The sequence below is a fragment of the Pelophylax lessonae genome (assembly GCF_965119305.1).
Source record: "Pelophylax lessonae genome assembly, chromosome: 5".
NCBI classification, from domain to species: domain Eukaryota; kingdom Metazoa; phylum Chordata; class Amphibia; order Anura; family Ranidae; genus Pelophylax; species Pelophylax lessonae.
In genome coordinates, this window is record NC_138772.1 from 353497301 (window position 1) to 353522620 (window position 25320).

The 25320-nt window shown below is 40.1% G+C and overlaps 1 protein-coding gene across 2 annotated transcripts in view; it reads left to right on the forward strand.

The window, feature by feature from the left end:
• The window catches only part of CARMIL1 (capping protein regulator and myosin 1 linker 1), a 477665-nt gene that overhangs the window by 227371 nt on the left and 224974 nt on the right, over positions 1-25320 (forward strand). For both annotated transcript variants that reach the window (XM_082259259.1, XM_082259260.1), the window contains exons 9-11: positions 10689-10764; positions 10882-10970; positions 12977-13071. In XM_082259259.1, coding sequence (XP_082115385.1) covers positions 10689-10764; positions 10882-10970; positions 12977-13071 — 260 coding nt within the window. The remainder of the gene's footprint in view (positions 1-10688; positions 10765-10881; positions 10971-12976; positions 13072-25320) is intronic.

Sequence of the window (25320 nt, forward strand, 5' to 3'; positions counted from 1 at the left end):
AACAAGGGTTTTTTTCTGCCTCTAAACACTGAGCTTAAAAAACACCTCTAGACTACCAAATGTGCATGGACACATAGGATAACATTAGTTGGTTCTACATGCCAAACCTTAAAGTCCTCTAGGAGCAGCATTTTTTTAAGCTAGTGTGAATGGAGCCTCAAAATGCATTTTCATGTATTGACAATGCAGATCTAGAAGCATATATTGCTCTTACAAGCTGGTAAGTGTGCTGGGAAATTTGTTGTTGTTTGTAATTGCTCTTGCAAGAACTTGCTCAGTTTTCTCCTGATTTTCCGCTGTCCTTTTATCTACAGATGAAGGTATTGTGTATTTTTGTTAGGCAGTGGGGATGTGTTTTGTCTGCACAGCGGTTTTTCAAAAACCACACTGAATTAAAACAAAACATAATATATACCCCAATTTTTTTTGTATAATAATAAATATAATGTAATGCCGAGTCAATAGATAGCGAACATGTCATGCTTTAAAATTGCGTGCACTTGTGGAATGGAGCTTAACTACACTACTTAAATTGTTTTTACAGGTTACCAGTTTACAGAGGAGGTCTAGTGCTAGAATTATTGCCCTTCTCGTTGACGATGATATGTGTTGTTTGAACACCTTTTTAGATATGTGGGCGTGGCCTACGTATGGGCTCACTACTGCACGCGAGCATGGGGGGTCAGGAAAAAAAATGGTATTTATTCTATTACTTTTTAAATTTTTTACACTTATCCTTCATTTTTTTTTTTTTTTGATCACTTTTATTGCTTTTGCAAGAAATTTAAATATCCCTTGCAATAGCATTACAGCACGACAGATCCTGTTTTATAAAAAAATCTGGGGTCAAGCAAAAAAAAAAAAGTTTATATTTTTTGCTTCATTGAAATAAAAAACAAAGCCATGTTTACATGGCCTGAGAACCGGAAATGATGCCATGGCATCGCTCTGGTTCTCTGAAGGAATAGAGATGAGTGGCGGCCATCATGCCATCGCTTATCTCTGTGGCAAGCCACTGCTGGTGCCAAATAGTTTCTTTTGCCCAGCGATCAGTAATGTAAGCCCGGGAGCTACCAGGAAGAGGTGGGAGGGGGGGGGGTTGGACCCCTCCCGCTGTTTCTAAAAGTGATCCTGTGGGATTCAATTTTATCTGATAGTCCGGTGCCCGACGGAAAAGAATATGCCGGGGTTATGGCTTCTAGCTGCAGCCATAACCCCAGTATTTAACGTCAAACAGATGAGGTATTTTCCCAGTTAGGCGGTCGGCAAGTTGCTATCCTAAAATAAAAAGCTTTATGTATACACACGCTTTAAATTGTTCTCTCAGGCATTCAGGGAGTGATTCTTCTACACACTAAAGATCGTTCTTTATGACATTGGCTGTATGCACTTCATTATGCCTTACCATAAGTATGACATGTAATTGGCCCCAAATGTATTCTGCAGAAGGACACTGACCCCAAACATACAGCCAATGTCATTAAAAACTATCTTCAGCATAAAGAACAAGGAGTTCTGGAAGTGATGGTTTGGCCCCCATAGAGCCCTGATCTCACCATCATCAAGTCTTCCTGGGATTACATAGAAGAGATAGAAGGATTTGAGGCAGCCTACATCCACAGTAAATCTGTGGTTAGTGCTCCAAGATGTTTGGAGCAACCTACCTGCCAAGTTCCTTAAACTGTGTACAAGCGTACCTAGAAGAACTGATGCTGGTTTGAAGACAGAAAAATGGTGACCCCAAATATTTATTTTAATTTGGATTTCTCTTCGGTTCATTTACTTTCCTAATTGATAAAATAAACTATTAACACTTCTATAACTGAAAGCATTCCTAATTTACAGCGTTTTTTCACACCTGTCTAAAACCTTTGCACAGTAGAATATTTTTTTTCAGTCTGTTTCATTTGAATATAGCTTGTTTCACAGAATCTGATACATTGACAATTTTTTTTTATTTTATTATTTACCCTTTATTGGTTTGACATGACCTGATGACTGACAGTATATAAAGTAAGAAATTGCGCATCTGATGCTGATCTTGTGTTTGGCACTGAATACTGTGTTGGCTGATCACCAATTTCAAATCAGCCATTGTGCTTAGTTTCTCTATAGTGGGTTTCTGGCCAATCTAATCCTAGTGTGTTATGCCAGCTAGCAGCCTGCTTTGTTAGTTTCAATTGAATCCACACTGTGCTTGCCCATAAATCTTGTCATTTCAGCATGTTTACAGAGATCTTCTAAACTGTTTTTCTTCCTCAAGAAAGCAGTTGCTGTCTCTTATTATGCGGATATGATGCATTGCAGAGAAGCTGTAGTTTGCGTTATTGGACTTTAAGTAGAGGTACCTTCTAGTGGACAATGCAGATTTTACCTGGTTTACTATAATGAAGACAAAGGAAAAACGGCAGGCTTACCATTCAATAAATTAAACTAGAAAGTGTGTCAGAGAAATTGTCGTATTTTAACCCTTAGAAAGCTGCATTTTGACCTAAAATGAGCAGCTTTTAAAGTCACTGTACTTGACAGAAATAGAGCAATACCATTTATTGACCAGTGCAACAGATGGCTGTTCAGGCATTTGAGCCTACATTATAGGCAGCAGGGAGGGGTGTCCCATACCTGGAAGTAATGGGCTTTGTCAAGGTTCCATCAGTGGATGTGGGATCACAGTGAAGGTAGAAGCATGCACCCTATTGTGCCTACTATGCTGCTTCTGTGTTAGTTTGCCTAGTGCAAAAAAAGTGTTCAGATTTCTGATCTAAAGGTATTTTTTATGTAGTTTTGGTTAGTGTAAGTAAGAGTCCCTGTTGGTGAGATTCACATTCTTGGTTTCTGTACAGACAAACTTATTAGTAATCCAAAACAGCACCCAGTCATCCCTAACAGTTACTTTCTAGGGCCCCAAGAACAAATACCTTACCCATTAAGCCATTTTAGTCCTTTAGACATGGTTAATGACACTAGTTCCTCAAATGTTTACAGCACTGGAAGCATGCTTTCCTGCATTCCTTTATGACTAGGTTGCCAGGCAGTTTTGGCATCCAAAAATTGTACAATTTAATTATCCCCAATCTTGGTCTGGAAGATTAATCTTAGCCAATTGTTTCATACATATGTCCACTTTTGGTAAAGCTTTATGAGGCTATTTTGTGATAATATATATATTAATGCACACACAGGGCATTCAAGTCAAACCAGGACTTTTAATTTTACAGGTATAAAAATGGATGCTAGTGTGGCGGTACTACATGCAGTAGTAAGTGGCAAGAGTGTCCTATTACTGGTGCACATGTTGCAGGCCAGTCCACAGATTGTTAATCAAGATGGCAGCCAACCGTGTTAATGCATGCATGAAACTACATGTGGTTATGAAGTTTCTTGTGAACAAAGGCAAAAAACCCACAGATCCCTACAAAAGACTTAAAGCACAGTATGATGATGAGACCCTCACCCACAGTAAGACATTTGAATGGTGTAAACATTTCAAAGATGGATGTATGTCCGTCAGTTACGATCCCAGCCGTGGTGGTTCCCGGCCCATAGCAGTTATTCCTGTGAACATTCAGCACACGGAATGCCTGATCCTGGATAGTCAATGCATAACTTGTCGTGAAACTGGACAAGAGGCAAATCTTTCTGTGGGAACAGTAAACACAATCATTCACAAACATTTGCATTTTCAAAAAGTTATCGCACACTGGGTACCGTGGTGCCACTATCAACAGTGAACATTACTGTCATGTTCTGAGTGATTTGTATTCACATCTACAGAAAAAATGGCCTGGTTTGATCACTAAAGGCGTCCTATTTCTCTAGGACAATGCACAAGCTCATACTGCTCACCGCACTACGTGCACAATACAGCAACTCGGCTGGGAGGTATTGCCACATCCCCCTTACAGCCTGGACCTTGCTCCAAGTGTCTCCACCTGTTTGGACCCCTAAAAGTATTCTCAGAGATCAACATTCCAGCACTGATGATGAACTGAAGCAGGCTGTTCTAGGATGGTTCAGGCATACTGATAAATCTGTGTATGCGGAAGCTTTCCAGGCATTAGTTAAACGCTGGGATAAGTGTTTAAATGTAGCTGGGGAATAGGTCAAGAGATAAATGCAGTTTCAAAATCTTGAAATTTGTTCTTTTGGTATATAAACTCAAAAGTCCCTTTTCGACTTGAACTCCCCGTGTGCGTGTGTGTGTGTATATATAACCACAAAGTAGCCTCATAAAGCTTCACCAAAGGTGGGCATATGTGAGAAGCCAATCATTATCAAAAATGGTGTGTGTGTGTATGTGTGTGTATGCATGTGTGTGTATATGTGTGTGTGTATATATATATATATATATATATATATATATATATATATATATATATATATATATATATATATATACAAACACACACACCATTTTAGTGAGACATCATTTGGATGGACATGTAAGCTTAAACCTGCGGGATCTCTACAATTAAGTTTTTATTACTAACATCATTATTACATGATTGAATTCAAGGTCAAGAGAAATACCTTGTTTGTGTAATCCTGTCGTAGACCTTGGTAGTGCCAAAACTAAGTGGCAAAGTAATTTATACTAATTAGCTTGTATGACATCCTAATTATATGTCTTGTTGCTAGTATAACAAGTTAACTGATTTGAAAAAGAATAACATTCCCTGAAGCATTCCCTGATCAGGAAGGGACATTTGAAAAGACGTGTTTTTACTATTGAAAGGAACACATTTACATTTTCATATTGGCAAGGTCAAAGATTATTCACATTGCTTTGGTAGGCGATGATCAGGAGATGACAAGCTGTAGTGGCAATTAAATGAAAGACTTGTGTAACAATCTTTAATAGGCGTTTTTAGTTTGTTTAACCTGTGCTTCAAAAACATAGCTAATCTTGCATTTATGATTAGCTGATGACAGAGTTGTTGCAACTTCCTCTTTCATTTAGTAAAACGCAGTTTAATTTCCATTGCTGTTTTTAAAGCGTAACTCCACTTTTGTTGAGAAAAAAACATTCCCCTCTGGGTGGTCTATGAACATTACAAGGATTTTAACAAGCTTTGTTGCAGATTCCTACCTTTTCTTATTCTGAAGAAATCCCTGTTTGTTCCTCTGTGCTGAGTGGGTCTAATAGGAGTAGTTTAATAATTATTATTCAGCTGTAGCAGCTGCAGGGCTCTAATGAGAAAAGCTGCTGGGTCTGCATCCCTTTAGACGTTTTCCTATTGAGAGTATAGATACATACATATTCGCCAGCACACCAAGGATCTTGCAGGGGTCCTGCGTGACTCCGAAACGTTGCACCTATCCTGATGTGATCCTTTTGCAATAAAACGTTTCTTCGGACTGCTATGCAAGATCCTTGGTGTGCTGGAGAATATGTATGTATCTGTGATGGATCCAGTGTCCAGCTGGTGATCGCTACAGCACCCACAACTTATGTGCCTATATCCAGGAAGGTGTACGATAGAAATATGAACTATCCTATTGGGAGCATCTCGCCAAAAAGGACATTTTTGTTGCAGGGGATGCCAGAAATCTGACTTGTATCTTAGTGCAGACTTCTGTCTGCAGTTTGAAATCAGTGAGCCAGTCACACAAGCAGGAAATTGTTTCCTGGGTGCGTTCTGTACACATTTTGTATACAGAACACCTCCAGGTAGCCATATTGCATTGCATTTTCAGAAAATTACAACGGCTATAGATTGGAAAGGTCATTTTTAAAAAAAGATTTCATTACAATATGACTTGTCTCAATTGTATATGCCATATTGTTTTTTCTTTATTTGCTATTTTTTCCCCCCACAAAAGTAGAGTTACCCTTTAAATATGTAAAAAGGGTTTTTTCCTGTTGTAACAAGTTACATTGCTCATAGTAACCCTAAAACTTACTAATGTAACTTTAAAATAGGAAAGAAATTACAAATAGAAATTGGCTCAGTATTGCAGATTGGACTGGTTGCGGTTGCTGCCGGCTATCATATGTATTTAGATTCACTATGCAGTTCACTCCAGAGTGCACCACATCATGTTTAGAACCTGCACATCTAAACAATCTCTAACAATAACCTGGATAGAGATCACAGGTAGGTGAAAAGAGAAGTTGCCTGATATGCATTGAGATGCTGTATCATCACAACGCTTTCAACTGCAGGAATTACTGTTTTTGGCTAAGATCAAGTGTAGTATCTGTTCTTATCAGTTGGTATGGGCCTTAGCTAGTACCAGTATGACCGAAACCCGGAGCGCTCTGAGTTTTGAGGTATGGGAAGTAGGTCATCTGGGAAAGCATGTGGGGCCCGCCGCCTTCTGATTTGAATGGGTTGAACTGTCCTAACCAGTTTGAAGGGAGCGGGAAGCCGGTTCGGGGGGGCCGGCGGAACTGCTCCTGGATGTAATGGACTGAGGAACAGGATGGCGAGGGGGGGGCTTTCTCTCCTGGGTTGATCTGGCCTGTAGGGGGCCTGTCCCCAGTTGTAGGTAAGCTCTCCCCAAGCTGTCCAGGTTCTGATGTCTGCTGGTGGGGATAGGCTACATTTGGTCTGGCCGGGGGCTGAGATTGAAAAAGCCCGTAGTGTAAGTGCCCCTGGGGTGGCAGCCCAGGGGTGCCTTAATTTCTCACTGGTGAGGGGCAGCTCGCTGTGAGTTCTTTTGGCACCTTGGTCACTGCACTATGCACACCTTTTTCGCACCTGCCTCTTGGGACAGGCCTTTTGGCTTGCACCAGAGGAATTTTTTATTCCGGCTGGAAGGCCTGCCTTGGTTCCTCACATGGCACCATTGCACTTTCCCCACTTCCCCTTCCCCACTTCTATGTTTTGTTTGTCTTTTTCTTTGGAGTCCGTCACCTGCACTATCACCTTTGTTTTCTTTATTTGCACAGACTGGAGTGTGTGGGTCCTCGGGCCCTGCCTTAAGTCTTGGGAGGGGGTGGATATGGCCTTTTGGCTTAGTTCGCCCTCTCCCATGGGGTCTCCCTTCGGGGGAGCCCTACTTAGTACTCGGTGGGGGCTGTTTCGGCAGTCCCCCTGAAGAACGGGGTCTGTCTGGTTTCGGCCAGACAGACCATGAGTACCTTATGTCCCTGTCAGGAGCCTTGCGCCCCGGGGGATTGAGGTTTTGGGTCCTACCTCTTCGGAGGGAAGACCATACGTTGTCGCACACCCTGTGCTTTTTTGTGTTATTCACTTTGTGTGTGTGCACTTTTTTATGCACCGGGTGGAGTCTTTTGAGTGTGTTGCACACGCTACGGGCTTTAATAAAAAAAAAAAAAAAAAAAAAAAAAAATTACTGTTTTAAACCATACTAGTTAATATGAGCTGCGTTCACGCCTGGCAGTTGAGATAGGTAGGTACTGTGTCTTTCCTAAAAGCTAAATTTTCAAAGGACCAGTAAACATTTCCACCTGTGGTTATTTCTTAAGTTCTATACTTGATAACCCTCGATTTCTAAAAATAAAATCTGTCATTCTGAGCAATAAATACAAGTGATCCTAATGCCTTGTAAGGGTTTTCAGCATCTATTAGGCAATAAGCGCAGTATTTATTTATTGAGCTGTTCGGTGCTGATTTGGTGTTCTTACAAGGATTAGCGCTGTACAGCTAGTTTCATTTATTTTTTTTTTACTTTGAAAAAATAAAAGCTTTCTTTCACTTGAATTACTACTAATCATACAACTCCTGCTGTGTTGTTACCAGCCTTCATCAGCCCCAGGCCAATATTTAAAAAGGGAAAGGCCTCCATAAACCCTAACCTCTCCTCCACCACATTAACCGTAAAAACCGTAGCTTAGTGCTGAAGGAATCCGCGCCCTTCTGTAATGCTACTGCCTGCAAAGAGGTGGTGTGTGGCTGGGTAAAGTTGTTTCTTCAAAAATCTTGAACGGAGTTAAAAAATGTCTACGTCTGACAGTTAAAGCTACAAGCTCTTTAGCTCTCTGACTTATCCTTACTTTTTTATTTTTACTGACCAGGAATATGTATGCAGCCAGTAAACTCAGCAGACCTGGCGTGGATGTTTTTGCCAGGTCAGGGATGGATTGCTGAAGCAAAGATTAGGATGACCGCTTCAGAACCTGCTAGGTTCCCATAAATATACATCCGATTCTTTATAAATCATCAGGGTGTGTGAGCTTTGGAGATTTGATTTAAAATTGATAAATATTTTTAGTCAATTAGTGGAAGCATTTGTAATAAGATTGGACAGATGGTGGGAAACTTTGCTCAAACAAACCCCCTGTCCAGTTTTTAAAGGCAAGAGACTTAAAATCGTATTCACTACTTCCAGGCACTTCTTGTTCACTTGTAACAATCAGAATTTTTTGCTAGAAAAATTTACTTGGAACCCCCAAATATTATATATTTACAGCAGAGACCCTAGAGAATAAATTGGTGGGTTTTGCACTTTTTTATGTCACACGGTATCTGCGCAGCGGTTTTTTAAAAGCAATGTTTTTGGAAAAAAATTTTAATTTTATGGCAAAAAAAAAACCACAATTTGTTTGTAAAATACAAAAGATGAAATTACACTGAGTAAATAGATACCAAACATGTCACAGTTCAAAACTCCGCACCCCCTTGCAACAATGATAACGTAAATTTTACTATGCATAGGTGATGCTTTAAAAGCCTTTACAGAGGAGGTCTAGTACCAGAATTACTGCGGTGATACACCAAATGTGTGGGACGATCACAGTTTGCGTGTGTGCAGGACCAAAGTGCGTTTTCGCAAGCTTGGGAGGACGGGGGCACTTACATTTTTTTTATTTAAATTAATAATTTATTTTATTTTTACACTGTTGTGTTAATTATATATATTTTTTATCTTTTTTATTGCTGTCACAAGAAATGTAAACATCCTTGTAAAAGCAATAGATATGTGACAGGTCCTGTTTATGGAGAGGGTGGCGGGGCACGACATTTCCTCCCACTGCTTGTAATAGCAATCGAACGTCTGGCTAGCTGCAAGAGAGCCGACCACCAGCTGTAATTAATGGTACTGGGATGATGTTTGCAGCTGCAGGCATCATCCCAATATAGCAATCAAAATTCTAGAGACGTACTGGTATGTCGCTGAATGGGAAGTGGTTAAACTCTTAGCTTTTTTTTTAGTTTAAAACATTGAGTCAAACGTGCACATTGAGCACTAGTTAATTTTTACCCCAAAGACTTGCAGTTTAACTTTCAATGCTTCTGGCTCCTGCTCTGTCATTGCTGCTTCCCTAAACTTCTGATCTCCACAGAAAAGAGTTGGACAGTGGACAATGCAGTCTCCAGTCAGTTTATAGGGGAAGGAAGGGGAGTGGCTTGCCATCATAGGCTGGGTGGCTGTGCATTTCTATTGATGTACACAGTGTAGGGAGACACAACTCTAGTCCCTTTATTTAAGGGTGGCTCTATAGGACAGTGCAAGAGAAAGAAGCCACCCTAAACCTGGAAACCTGGGGCAGCAATCATGGCTCCAGCATAAACTGGAACTTAGGCAAAGATGAAGAAGCTACATACCCAGTGATTGAATAAATTAACTGCTGAAAAAAAAAAAAAATAGGATTATTGTTTGTGTTTTTTTTTTTTTTTTTACTGATTGTGTTTAACTAAAATTTGTTGTTTTTGGTACTTTTTCTTCTTCAAGTTTAAGTTTTCTGAATGAGTTAAGAAGTATCAGTTTATCAAGGCCCAGGGGGTATGGAACTGATATTCCAGTTTTTGATTGATGCTGGAGAGGGAAATCATGTGATAAATTCTTATATCCTAATAAAAAGTTCTGGGGTCAACCCACTTGTCTTGACCATTAAGAAGGGTTCAAATCTCCCTGTTTTTTTTTTTTTTTTGTTTTTAATGTATTTCATAGATAACCGGAGATGACAGCAATGTGACTGCTGGTACTGAGATTCACACAACACCTGTGCATCCCCATACCGGTGAAAGTCCACCCTGCATGGGGCACAGAATAAAATGCCTCATAAGTAGGAGGTCTTATTTTCAAAGTAAACCAATGAGTTACTAACTTTAAAAGAAAAATGTTCAGACTTTGATATTATACAGGCAACGACCATATTTTATTAATCAAGCGGTATTGTCCCACACAGTGGCAGGTGATATATATATATATATATATATATATATATATATATATATATATATATATATATATATATATATATATATATATTTTTTTTTTTTTAACCGATAAAGTGGTAATTATGTTTAATTTGATATTTGACATGTTGCGTCTCTTTAGTAAATGCTAGGTTGGTAGAGGGATTTATAATCAAATAGGAAAGTCGACGATTCCTTTTACACATGAAAATGATACAAACAAACTCAACTTGACCTAACCTAAAACTGACCTTAACAGCAGGGAACACATGGAAGGGTGACGCATTTTAAACAGCAGCAAAGAAAAATTCCCAGCTCAACTTACCAGCCAGCCTGCAACAAACCAAATATACCTGTCTAACAGTTACTGTTAAAAACAGGGGTTTTGTTTGCACATGAAAATTGAAGTTTCGGTGATTTTTACCTTTTGAATATCTTGAAACAACTTTTCCATAAAATTGCAGATGTGTTATCTGCTTGAAGTCCTTCTATAAATATGTAAAGTTTATGATTGTATTCTTATCCTTTTGCAATTTATTGCAGTAGTATATCCAATTTTTTTTGTATATTCTTCTACAGAGATTTGATACCTATTGTAGCAGCTTTAGAGTACAATCAGTGGTTTACAAAGCTATCATCGAAAGATCTGAAACTGGTAAGAAAACATTTCCATGCTTGAAAGCTATCTAACAGCAATATTTCATACATATTGTATATCGAGTGTGTTTATTGTTATGTGAGCTGATCGGACTTATTTTAACTTCCTTTCCAGTCTAATGATGTTTGTGATCAGATTCTGCGTGTGGTGAGCAGGTCTAGTCGGTTGGAAGAGCTGGTTTTAGAAAATGCTGGACTTCGATTGTAAGTGTGTTTAAAGCCTCTTTTAATTAGAGAACCTTTGAAGTTGTTACTGATGATGTGATTATAAAACAAATAAGTGGTAAAGTCAGATCTACTGGTAGTTAAGCAAAATAAAATGAATGCACATTGCCTTAGTTGGTTTTACAAAATGGAAGCCCAAGATTTTACAGTGTTCTATTCTTATAAAGTTTATCAAAACGTGATTTTGATTTGATAAACTTGCTGCTCTATATTTCCATAAAGGCCAGATATATGTACTGTATATTAGGCAGTGAGGTTAGTGTCTTTGCTGGACAGTTAGTGAAATGAAACAAACTAGACTGTATTTCAATAAGAGGATGGATCAGTATTGCAAAATCACTGTGCAGCACTTCTCAACAGATGGCACAGCTTGCATTTGTGATGATCAAATATGGCTTCCCACAATTTTAAAAACCACAAATAAAAACAAACATTTTGGAACAGTGACACAATGGTATTTATTGTAAGCATGTAACATTTAAATGCACCTATGCTAAAAACCGCTTCCAATATAGTGGCTCATTATTATTGTTTTGCTTTTTTATGAACCTGGGTGCATTTACCAAAGATATAATCACAGTCCTGGATGTAACTGCATTGGAGTCTGTCCCAGGCAGCATTAGTCTAAATTCATATTTCTGCATTCATAATGTGGTGCAGTTGCTGACATCAATCAAGAACTTTCTGTGCAACTGTAGAGCGGAATGGAGGGAGGTAAGTATAAAGTAGTTGCGGTGGGCTTTACAAACTCACGTCACTTTGCCCTGAGTAGCAAAGGTGTCAAGGTCTCTTTAAGATCTAGTTTACAGATGTCCATTTTCCTGCATTAAAATGCATTTCTCAACTAGAAATCCCATTGATTTTGATGGCTAGTTCACATCTATGTGCTGAAACCTAGTGCGTAACAGGTCTATAGTAATGAATGATAAACCCTCTCTAAAGTGATACTAAACACACACAGTTAAGGTTACATTATCCCTTCTCTTTCTGTATGTGGATGATGACACTGTAATTTTAATTAAAAAAAAATCCTAATTTCCCTAATGAATATACAGCTGTCACATTATCCAGCTGTTTCCCAGCCTGTCTGTAGGGAAACCTAAGCAGGAGGAGCTTCTAGTTCTCTGCTGCTGGTCACATGTTCAAAAAAAAAAAAAAACAACCTTTAGAACAGAGTAAAAAAAAAAAATATCAAATTCTCAAACAAGTATATATTTTAAATAAAATCTTGGTATTATTCTTTGGCAATAACATGGTGTGGGTGGATTTCCGCCAGTCACAGGCTGTGTCGTGCCCTTCCAGCCTGGGTCTTAGAATAACAGGGAGGTGAAGCCTCCATCAATCAAGATGTATTATCCTGCCCCCTGCCCCCATTGTGTTTAACTGGTTAGTGGGCATGGTGGAGGAGGGAGGGAGTGGGCTGTCATTTACCACTGTGTATACAGCTATATTGAGTATAAACAGCTTAAAATACAGCATTTATTGATCGTTTTTAATTTTGTGGGTTTACTGACACTTTAATGTAATTAATGTAACTTTAATCTAATATGTGTACTATACACTGTTGTTCTTCTTTTGATGCATTTCTGCCATGGAAAATCACTGTTGTCTGTTTTTCTTCCTAACTTTTCATAAGGAATGAAAAAATGAATTACTAGTATAAAAAACAAAAAAAATACATACAAGTACATATGTACTACACAAACATGTAGATTGCTACATATACTAAAAAAAAGTCCACACTGCACAAAAAATTTAGATTACTGCAAATACTTTTTTTTTAAATCTATACAGTGGGTATTCAGTTTAAAAAGTCTCAGTATTACGGGTATTTTCCAAAGCAAGTCACAAATGAATGTATGTTTATAAAAGTATTTTCCATACAATCACCAGAAAGCTGTGGCCTGGGCATGACAGATTACCCCCCACCATATTTCATTATGCAAATCGATTTCATACTTTTGACCTGTTGTATTTCTACACAGAGATTTTGCACAGAAGTTGTCCAGTGCCCTTGCAAACAATCCAAACTCAGGACTTCATACTATAAACCTTGCAAACAACCCTCTAGAGGATAGAGGTACAGTAATTGAGTTTTTCATTTTTCTATATAAGATAAGAGGATTTGTGCTCATTCTCCTTGCTTTGCCTCTGTAATAGAGTATCCCGCTTCATTTAATTGTATTGTAAATATGTTGTTCATGCATGAGTGATAATTCTTTTTTGTACCCTCTTAAAGATTGCCTTATAGGTTTCTTCAGACACAGCGGCTTAGAATTAGGTTTCACTGAAACTGGCCTGTCGTTTTATAATGAACTGGTATACTACATGCTGAAAATTAGCACAGCCAAAATGCAGATTACTGATTGCCGATTTTTTTAAATCTCAACTCCACGCAAACCACTAAATACATTGTTGAAATACATGTATGTGTATTTCAGATGTTTGTAATTCAGTTTAGCCAGTTGTGTGATCCAGGCATCCTGCCAGGCAGCAAGGGCAACCTCATGGACCTCTCGAAAATTGCACTGCAATTAAGCAAGTCTATTCCAGAACCAACCCCAGCATGTGACCAGATGATGAAGCAGCATCGCATTGTTGGTTCCGTCCCTGAGTATCCCCCTCATGTTAGCATGTACAAGGCAAACGAGCCTTGATTTTCCTTTAAAATGTTGCTTCTTCCTCTTACAGGAAACTAATATAGAGACCTATTTGGGTACTACTGCTAGTTCTTGTAAAAATACATTTGACTATTATTCGATTGTGGTTTTTTTTTTTATATATGCCTTGAATTCCAGTATAATGTTCTTGATTGGTTTAACAAACCGAGAAAATTATGTATAGAGCTGACATAAAAAGCAGTGAATTACACTAAGCACTGAATCATTTACATGAGTCCTTATTTTAATGGAAAATAGTAAAGTTCATATTCCTATCGCACACCTTCCTGGATAAAGGCACATATATATTGGGTGCTGGGGCGATCACCAGCTGGACAGTGGATCTATTACAGGTACATACATATTCACCAGCACACCATGGATCTTGCAAAAGCAGTCCAAAAGCTTTATTGCAAAAAAGATCACATCAAAAAACAGTGCAACGTTTCGGAGCCACGCAGGACCCCTTCGTCAGGGATGTGCTGGCGAATATGTATGGAGGCTGCAGTATGCAACTATAGCCAAATTGATGTTATATATTTATTACAGGTGATTTACACCGCTCAATATACATTCACATCAGTCCCTGATCTCAAGGAGGTTAAAATATAAGGACTCTTAACACCCACGCACACACACACACGCCCATTTGGACAGGAGTCATTTAACCTACCAGCAAGTCTTTGGAGCGTGTTGGAAACCTGAGCACCCAGAGAATCACAAGCAAACTCCTTGCAGGAGATCCCAGTGCTACAAGGCAGAAGTGCTAACCACTAAGCCACTGTACCTCAGTGGATATCTGACACTTGCAAAAACATGCAAAATCTGTAAAGATAACATTCTGGATGGGAACAAGCCAAGTGCCGTAATGTAACGGTAACCTTTAATTTAAGGCTACAGCTAAATCTTAATTTTGTAGGGTAGAGGCAAATTATAACTTTTGTCAGATTTTTAATGGTCTTTTTCATTGCTAGGGGAGACTTTTTTTCTTATTGCCTGTTTAGTCATTGGGACCGGAAGGATGTAATCTCTCTAGTGGAGATACAGCAGTACAAGTACTCTTTAGTGTAGTTGAAGAGCTTAGTTCACAAAGCTAATGTACCAAGATAAGGATCCTTCTTTTCAAATACGTTTTCATCTGCTACCAAAGAGATTTGGAAATTAGTCACATTGCTGAAAATAAAGTTTTGAGATTTTAGCCCGTTGGGGATATTCTCACTTCCCGTGTGGTCACGAACACCAGAAATGAGAGGAAATCTTCTCAAGAGAGACCTAGACAAAACCTGACAAAGTGTCCACCTTCCATTAAAAGGTTTAAAAAAAAAAAAAAGCTTACCTTGAGCTCCACTTTAACCATTTTACGACCGCCTGCCGCAGATGTAATGCGGCAGGCAGCCACTCCCAGGCGAATCGCCATACATGTACGGCGCTAGTTCTCGGGAGGCTAGGGGGGCGTGCGCGCGCCGGCGGCACGCTCCTGCCCCTGCTTGTCAGCGGGGAAGCCGAGGCAGCGGGTTGGCAGCTCGGATTGCCGCCTGATACCCGTGATTGTTCCCCGCTGAGAGAGAAGGACGGTCAGCTGTTGTAAACACAGCTGACCGTTCTTCTCCCTGGAATGATCATAGAGCCCATGTGATCCTTCTATATAGGATCACGTCTCTATGGTCATTTCAGAAGCCACGCCCCCCCCACAGTTACAATCGCTCCCCTAGGCTCACATTTAACCCCTTGATCACCCATAATGTTAACCCCTTCCCTGCCAATGTCATTATTACAGTAACAGTGCATATTTTTAGCACTGATTACTGTAGTAATGTCACTGGTCCCCCCAAAAGTGTCAAAAATGTCAGTCAGGGGTCAGATCTGTCTGCCGCAATGTTGCAGTCCTGCTAAAAATCGCAGATTGCTGCCATTACTAGTAAAAAAAAAAAAATGAAAATTACATAAATCTTTCCCGTAGTTAGTAGACGCAATAACTTTTGTGCAAACCAACCAAAATACGCTTATTGCAATTTTTTTTTTTTTTTTACCAAAAATATGTAGCAGAAAACAAATTGGTTAAAAAATTTTGATTTTAAAATTTTTTTTTAGAATGTCATATTGCAGAATGTGAAAAATATTGTTTTTTTTTTTTCCAAAATTGTCGCTCTGTTTAGTCATTGGGACCGGAAGGATGTAATCTCTCTAGTGGAGATGCAGCAGTAAAGTACTTTTTTTTTTTTTTTTTCAAATATGTTTTATTATTAAGAGTTGAACCAGAAGCCAGTACAATACAGTATAGTCATGACATGCAGATCACAAAGGCAAGCCACAAGAGAGTGGACAACGATCTCACGCAGGAGTAAGGCTAATACAGAAGGTATAGCATAAACTGTAACATCAAAAAACCTTCATGAAAATGTCAGCAGATACAATACGAATGTCCAAGGCACAAGGCCGCAGCTGAGGCACTTGATGGTGTATACGTAAACACTAGAACATTGGCAACGTCTAGTACAATCTCTTAGTGTAAGGCTCAGATAGCATGACTGGGGTAGAGAAAGTAACAGAGAGAGGAGAAAGGGAACAGACAGGAGGGGACAAACAGAAGACCAAAGGGGGTGGTAGGGAGGGGGGGGGGTCGCTCCGTACCAGGCTCCGCGCCCCTCCCGGACAGGCGCCCCGTCCGGGTTCAGGCGCACAAAAGAGACTTCCCTCGATCAGAGAGGACGAAAACCTTCCAGTATCCCCAAACCTTCTCATATTTATCACGTCTGTGGAGTGCTGTGAGAGTCAGATCCTCCATTCTGTTTATCTCAACTAGCCTCTGCATGCAGTCCTTGATGGTGGGTGACCGGGAAGTTTTCCAGCATAATGGGATGCAGGACTTCGCTGCACAGAGGACGTGTGGGACAATCGACTTTTTGTATTTCTTCAGTGGTATGCTGGATAGTTGCAGGAGAAAGAACTCTGGTGAGTCAGGAATAGCATGGTTGGTGAGATCCCGCAACAGGGAACCCACAGCCGTCCAAAAGCCTCGGATCTTCGGGCAGGACCAAAATATGTGGAGCAAGGTACCCCTCTCTTCCTGACAGCGCCAGCAGGCGTCCGAAGTTCCCGGGAATATCTTGCTGAGACGGGATGGAACCCTGTACCACCTTGTGAGTAGTTTATAGTTAGATTCCTGTAGTTTAGTACAGGTTGGTGTCTTCAGCGCAATGGTGCAGACGTTCCACTTTTGCGTTGGTGAGAGGGAAATTTGAAGATCTTGTTCCCACTTGGAAAGAAATGGAGGGGTAAAGTCCTCCGCTGGGGAAGTTAGGAGGCGGTAGGCCTGGGATAACGTGTGTGGTAGTACCCCTTCACCTTCACATAATACTTCATAGGGGGTCAATTCCCTATTAAAGAGGTCCAGTGTTGGCAGGGATGAAAGAAAGTGGTGGAGTTGCACCGCCGGCCAGAAATTAAGGGCAAAACGCCCCGCGGGGTCCATCAGCGCCGCTATGGAGGGCCAACCTCCAGGGCACATGAAGTGAGATGCCGCCCTTTGATTGCGGTCGATCAGCGGCTGGAAGGCTCGATCCGATAGGCCCGGTGAAAACGCCGGGTTCCCCAGAATCGGGAATAGCGTGGAGGTGCCCGAAGAGATGGCGGGATGAGAGAGGTTCGTGTCTACAACAGAAAGGGTGACCCCAATCGTAGGGTGAGACCTAAGAGAGGACGTCCAATGTCCTTTACACCAAGGGGCACCCCCCGTAAAGTACTTTTTAGTGTAGTTGAAGAGCTTAGTTCACAAAGCTAATGTACCAAGATAAGGATCCTTCTTTTCAAATACGTTTTCATCTGCTACCAAAGAGATTTGGGAATTAGTCACATTGCTGAAAATAAAGTTTCGAGATTTGAGCCCGTTGGGGATATTCTCACTTCCCGTGTGGTCACTAACACCAGAAATGTGAGAAAATCTTCTCAAGAGAGACCTAGACAAAACCTGACAGTGTCCACCTTCCATTAAAAGGTTTAAAAAAAAAAAAAGCTTACCTTGAGCTCTACTTTAACCATTTTACGACCGCCCGCCACAGATGTAATGTGGCAGGCAGCTGCTCCCAGGCGAATCGCTATACATGTACGGCGCTCGTTCTCGGGAGGCTTGGGGGGGGGCGTGCGTGCGCCGCCGGCGGCACGCTCCTGCCCCCGCTTGTCAGCGGGGAAGCCGACGCAGCGGGTTGGCAGCTCCGATTGCCGCCTGATACCCGTGATTGTTTCCCGCTGAAAGAGAAGGATGGTCAGCTGTTGTAAACACAGCTGACCGTTCTCCCTGGAATGATCATAGAGCCCCTGTGATCCTTCTATATAGGATCACGTCTCTATGGTCATTTCAGAAGCCACGCCCCCCCCCCACAGTTACAATCGCTCCCCTAGGCTCACATTTAACCCCTTGATCACCCATAATGTTAACCCCTTCCCTGCCAATGTCATTATTACAGTAACAGTGCATATTTTTAGCACTGATTACTGTAGTAATGTCACTGGTCCCCCCAAAAGTGTCAAAAATGTCAGTCAGGGGTCAGATCTGTCTGCCGCAATGTTGCAGTCCCGCTAAAAATCGCAGATTGCCGCCATTACTAGTAAAAAAAAAAATGAAAATTACATAAATCTTTCCCGTAGTTAGTAGACGCAATAACTTTTGTGCAAACCAATCAAAATACGCTTATTGCGATTTTTTTTTTTTTTTTTACCAAAAATATGTAGCAGAAAACAAATTGGTCTAAAATGTTAAAAAATTTTGATTTTTACATTTTTTTTTTTAGAATGTCATATTGCAGAATGTGAAAAATATATTTTTTTTTTTTTTCAAAAATTGTCGCTTTATAGCGCAAAAAATAAAAATCGCACAGATGATCAAATACCACCAAAAGTAAGCTCTATTTGTGGAGGGAAAAAGGACATCTATTTTATTTGGGTACAGCATCGCACAACCACGCAATTGTCCGTTAAAATAACGCAGTGCCGAATCGCAAAATAGGGCCTGGTCAGGAAGGGGGAAATCCTTCTGGTCTTAAAGTGGTTAAAGCTGTGTTCCTTTCAAACAGCTATTGAAATACTTACAGCATATGTGAATTATTTAATTTGCCAATGGGTTTGTAATACTCAGGTCCTTCTCTTTCTATAGTTAGGCAGTATAGCTTGGTTAAGGATCTATCCCCAGCCTGCCTATTGTTGAAGTAGCAAAAACTAAAGGATAAAGTTCTCTTTTAGTAAGCTCCAACTGACAACACCGGACAATGCAATTCTGCTTTAAGGCAATATTCAGCTTGTATTTAAATGTATTCATGAAAAATACTTTATACCAAAAAATAGATGTGTTTTTATGGTTCTTTTTTTATAATAACTTCTTAAAATAGTCTAATCCGCCATTCATATGTAAATTACCCACTTCAGCTCTCACATTCGCACACTTCTTTGGACCAGAATATGTTTTACATTTCTGCTTTAGGCTTGTTTAGTTAGCAATTACTTTGTCATTCCTTAAGATGACAAAATAATACATACGGTATTTAGTTTTTAGGACAAGCAAGACTTTTTTTGGTGATCTTGTCTAGCAATAAAAGCACACCTTTTTTTTGCACTGATCAGTGTTCCTTAAAAATAGTGTTTTTGTAGATAAAAGGTTTCCATTTTATTCTCTAATTTGTTCTGTTTAAAATGACCCTACAATTATGGTTATGGTACAAAGCATTGCAACGTTCTTTACAAATGTAATAAATGCTTTTTCCAATGTTGTACATTTTTAAATATGAGACAAAATTGCCACTCAAAACAAGTAGAATCAAGGAAAAAAGCTTAAAGGAGTTGTAAAGGCAGAAGGTTTCTTATCTTATTGCTTTGTATGCATTAATATAAAAAGCTTTTTGTGCGTAGTAGCTGCCCCAGCACCCCCTAATATGTACCTGAGCCCCATCTCCATCCAGCGATGTCCACAAGTCCCTCTGCCGTCCCTCCTGATTGGCTGAGACACAGCAGTGGTGCCATTGGCTCCCGCTGCTGTCAAAGTTAGTTAGCCTTGAGAGAGAGGGGGCAAGACCAAATGGCAGCTTCATGTCTGAATGGACACACAGAGCTGTAGCTTTGCTCATGTGCCCCCCATAGCAAGCTGCTTGCTGTGGGGGCACTCGACAGGGGGGAGGGGTCAGGAGCACCGAAGAGGGACCAGAGAAGAGGATTTGGGCTGCCCTGTACAAAACTAGTACACAGAGGAGGTAAGTATAACATGTTTGTTATTTAAAACCAAAAAAATTGCAGTCACTTTAAATATTAGTAGCTATATGTATTTTCACAGTAAGTATTCAGAGAATTAGTTTTACTTGATATCGACTGCTGAAATTGAAGACAAAGGTACACTTACAGTTACCACCCTAGTGGTTTTAGCACTGTGTTAACTGATGTTTTGAAAACCAGCTTTTGAATTTTACTTTTATCATGTTGGATTCTTCTGGAGCTTTATTCCATTGATAAATTCCCCCTCCTCCTTAATTTTCAAGCCACCCCTCCCATAGAATGCATGAATGGAAATTAAACAGGACATAATTAACTTGACAATGAACAAAACCGCTTGAGGTTGATAAAAGATGTATTGATATTAGTTATTATCTAATAAGTGGATCTAAGAAAAGATTGCACGTCATTTTATCTTTAAAAAGCTGTATAGGAGTGGGAGTTATCCTTGCTGAATGTCAGAGGAAAATATATCCTTTCACAAAAGGTTGAGTTCTTCAGCATATAATATAGTTCTTTTTTCCTTTTTCGGTTGTTACCTATGTAATTTTTCTCTAATTGTTGGAAAGTTATTTTTCTTCCGTTCATATTCATCTGTGAGTTAGGGACCTTAGATTGTAAGCTCCTTGAGGGCAGGGACTGATGTGAATATGCAATGTATATGTAAAGCGCTGCGTAAATTGACAACGCTATAGAAGAAATAAATAAAATAATAAATCTGTATTTTTCGGAAGACAAATGTTTAGATGAGGATGTAATCCTTTACCTGCATGAAGGCAGGAGGACCAAGGTCAGACCAGCTCACCATGGCTTCAGGAGATCAGAATTTGTGTCATACTTTGCAATAAGGGGTGTATATCTGATTTGGTATGCAGTGTATGTTTGGAGTGCAGATTTTCAAAAGCATCAATCTACCAGCAGACAATTTAGTCACATGTCTGATAGGGCAACCAACTCCTGAAGAAGGACCTGTCCCCAAAAACCCTTTGGCTATATAATTGCACATGTTTACCAATAAAATGGCACCTACATAACTGATTCATTAAGATTATTCATTCATGGCCTTACTTACTAATTACCACAGTTGATACTTTGTAGTAGTAAGCCATGATATCATTATGAAAGTGTTAAAAGGTACAATATTTATGAATATATATTTTTTTTCCCATTTTTGAGAAACATTCTTTACAAATCCCTTTGATAGCAAATATACATTTTTTTAATCTCTGTGTATTATTCAGTTATGTTATAAGGTCTTTTTAAACCTAAAACATCCTCAAATCAAATGAATAGCTTGTAAAACAAGAAACTTAACTTGATGCAGTGATGAAGGGCAAAGTAAGTTCAGTAAGTTAAATTGTTTCCCCTCCTGATGTATTTTAATGGTGTTGTTTAAAGGTGATGTATACAGCATATTTATTTTTATTAGTTGGTATAGTAAAGCATAATACAATTTACAGTTTCTTGTTAGTTGTATAAATATGAAGTACGGTTTATGAAGAGTTCATATTCTCATTTTCAACCAACAGGTAGAATTTTTTTTTTTTTTTCATGTATTTAACTTTGTCACCTTAGCTCCCTTGTTGTTAAAAGCCTACAGCATTCAATTGATCAAGCTAAAATTTGTACACGGTGCCTCATCCCCTTCACTCCCCTCCAAAAGTACAGCTCAGTGCAAAGTTTCAGTAAGAAGACCATTCTGTTATGCTTTCCCCACCCATAATTCTCTGGGACTGCTTTGTCCTGTATAAATGTTGATTTGTGAAACAAAGATTGTATATATAGTAAAAACATATACACCATCAGTTTAACCACATCTGGATCGGAAGGATTTGCCCCCTTAATGACCAGGCCATTTTTTGCGCTTCAGCACTGCGTTACATTAACGGACATTGCGCAGTTGTGCGACGCTATTCCTAAATAAAATTGATGTTGTTTTTTTTCCCCACAAATCGAGCTTTCTTTTGGTTGTATATGATCACCTGTGCAATTTTTATTTTTTGCGCTATAAACAAAAAAAAAGCGACTATTCTGGGAAAAAAAACTGTATTTTTCACTTTCTACTATATAACATTCCCAAAAATAAAAAAAATAAAAACATTTTTTTCATCCCTTTAGGCCAATTTGTATTCTGCTACATATTTTTGGTAAAAAAAATCCCAATAAGCATACTTTTTATTGGTTTGCACAAAAGTTATCGCGTCTACAAACTAGGGAAAATATTTGTTATTTTTTTTACTAGTAATGGCAACAATCTGCGATTTTTAGCTGGACTGCGACATTGCGGCGGACAGATCAGACCCATAACTGACATTTTTGATACAGGACCAGTGACATTACTACAGTAATCAGTGCTAAAAATATTCACTGTTACTGTAATAATGACACTGGCAGGGAAGGGGTTAACCCAGTGGTGATGAAGGGCTTAAGTGTGAGCCTAGGAGAGTGTTTTCTAACTGTATGGGGGAGGGACTTGTGAAATGAACACAGAGACCTGTCATCCTATATGGAATGATCACAGGTGCTCTGTGATCATTTCAAAGAGAACAACGGTTTGCTGTGTTTAAAACAGCTGAGCGTTCTCTCTCAGCAGGCAATTGTTGCCGCCGGTCCCGCGGATCAGCATCCCCGCTGCCTAGTTGGGGGCGGGCGCGCATCGCCAGCGGCATGCGCTTGCCCCCAGGACTGCTCATGCAAACCGGCGTACCTATAACGTTGATTCGAGCAGCCGAGCCAGCCTGCCGCAGTATATATATTGTAGGCGGTCGGCAAGCGGTTAAAAACATTTAAAGTGGTTCTAAAGCCTAAACCTTTTTTACCTGCATTAAGGTAAAAAATGTTTAGGTAGCAGAACTCCTTCCCTCACCCCTTATTTTTACCTGAATCCTCATTCGATCCAGTGTTGTGCCCGGCTACAGTCTTCTCTCCTCTCTCCCTTTTCACACAAGGGCTGTGGCTCCTGCTTTCAGTCAAATTCAGTGAGGAGGGAGCAAGGGGGCATAGCTGAGCCTTGCTGTCTGTGTCAATGGATGCAGGCAGTGCGGCTCAGGATAAAGCCCACAGGTGTGCCACAGGATAAAGCCCACAGGTGTGCCACAATAAGATAAAGATGCGGCATCCTATGATGGCCCACAAAGAAGAGGAGGAGCCAGGAGTGCCAGGAAGGGACCTGAGAAGAGGTTCGAGGGCTTTCTGTGCTATTCCATTGCACAGAGCAGGTAAGTATATACCTGTTTGTTATTTTAAAAAACGACTTCACTTTTTGACTTTCACACATATATCTATATATATATATAGATATAGATATAGATATAGATATAGATATAGATATATATATATATATATATATATATATATATATATATATATATATATATATATATATATATATATAGGGCACTTTGAAAACACATCAGATCTCAATTGGGAAAAAATACAATGCTGGATATATATATACTGACATGGACTGGGTAATGTGTTAGAAATGAAAGTATGTCACATTGTTTGATGGAAAAAAAAACAATCAAGCTACAGAGGGCTGAATTCAAATTCAAAGATACAGTACCTCAAAAATCAAAGTAAAAAATTAATGCAGCTGTACCATTTTGAGTTGCTGCAATGAAATTTCAGCAAAATGGACTAAAGTAGTTTCTATGGCCCCCACGTGCTTGTATGCATGCCTGACAACATCTGGCCATGCTCCTAATGAGACAACAGATGGTGTCCTGGGGTATTTCCTCTCAGATCTAGACCAGGGCATCACTGAGCCCCTGAACAAACTGAGGTGCAACCTGGCCACGTCGGATGGCCCAAAACATAATTTCCCAGAGGTGTTCTATTGGATTTAGGTCAGGTGAGCATGGGGGCAACATTCAATGGTATAATTTCCCTCATCCTCCAAGAACTAGCTGCATACTCTTGCTACATGAGGCAGGGCATTGTCATGCACCAGGAGGAACCCAGGACCCACTACACTAGCCTAGGGTCCGGCAATGGGTCCAAGGATTTCATCCTGATACCTAATGGCAGTCAGGGTGCCATTGTCTAGCCTGTGGAGGTCTGTGCGTCCCTCTATGGATATGCCTCCCCAGACCATCACGGACCCACCACCAAACCAGTCATGCTGAACGATGTTATAGGCAGCATAACGTTCGCCGCCACTTTTCCAGACCCTTTCATGTCTGTCACATGTGCTCATGGTGAACCTGCTCTCATCTGTGAAAAGCATAGAGTGCCGTTGGCAGACCTGCCAATTTTAATGTTCAATGGCAAATGCCATTTGAGCTCCATGGTGCCGGGCAGTGAGCAGAGGGCCCACTAGAGGAAATAAGGCCCTTAGGTCACCCTCATGAAGTCTGTTTCTGATTGTTTGGTTAGAGACATTCACACCAGTGGCTTGCTGGAGGTCATTTTGTAGGGCTCTGGCAGTGCTCATCCTGTTCTTCCTTGCACAAAGGAGCAGATACCGGTCCTGCTGATGGATTAAGGACCTTCTAGGGCCCTGTCCAGTTCTCCTAGAGTAGCTGCCTGTCTCCTTGAATTTCCTCTATGCTCTTGAGACTGTGCTGGGGGAAACCGCAAACCTTCTGGAAATGGCACGTATTGATGTGACGACCTGGAGGAGTTGGACTGCCTGTGCAATCTCTATAGGGTCCAGGTATCGCCTCATGCTACCATTAGTGACACTGACCCTGGCCAAATGCAAAACTAGTGAAAAACATTCAGGCAAGATGAGTAAGGAAAACAAAATGTCAATGGCCTCCACCTGTAAAACCATTCCTGTTTTGGGGGTTGTCTCATTGTTGTCCATCTAGTGCACCTGTTGTTAATTTCATTACCACCAAAGCCACTAAAACTGATTAACAACCCCCTCTGCTACTTAACTGATCAGATCAATATCCCAGGAGTTTATTTGACTTACTTAAATTTTTTGGAGCAGTGTATTTTAAGCATTTCTTTCTTTTAATTTTGATGATTCTGGCTTACAACTAGTGAAAACTCAGAAAATTTAAAAATGACATAAGACCAATAATAAAAAGATTTTTAATACAGTACTTGGTCAGGGTTCCTTTTGCATAAATTACTTCATCAATGTGGCGTGGCATTAGGGCGATCAGCCTGTGCCACTGTTGCAATGTTTTATGGAAGCCTAGGTTGCTTTGATAGCGGCCTTTAGCTCATCTGCTTCGTTGGGTCTGGTGTCTATCAGCTTCCTCTTGACAGTACTCCACAGATGCTCTATGGAGTTTAGGTCAGGCGATATTGCTGGCCAATCAAGCACAGTGATACCATGATCATTAAACCAGGTATTGGTACTTTTGGCAGTGTGGGCAGGTGTCAAGTCCTGCTGGAAAATGAAATCCACATCTCCATAAAGCTGGTCAACAGAGGGAAGCATGAAATGCTCTAGAATTTCC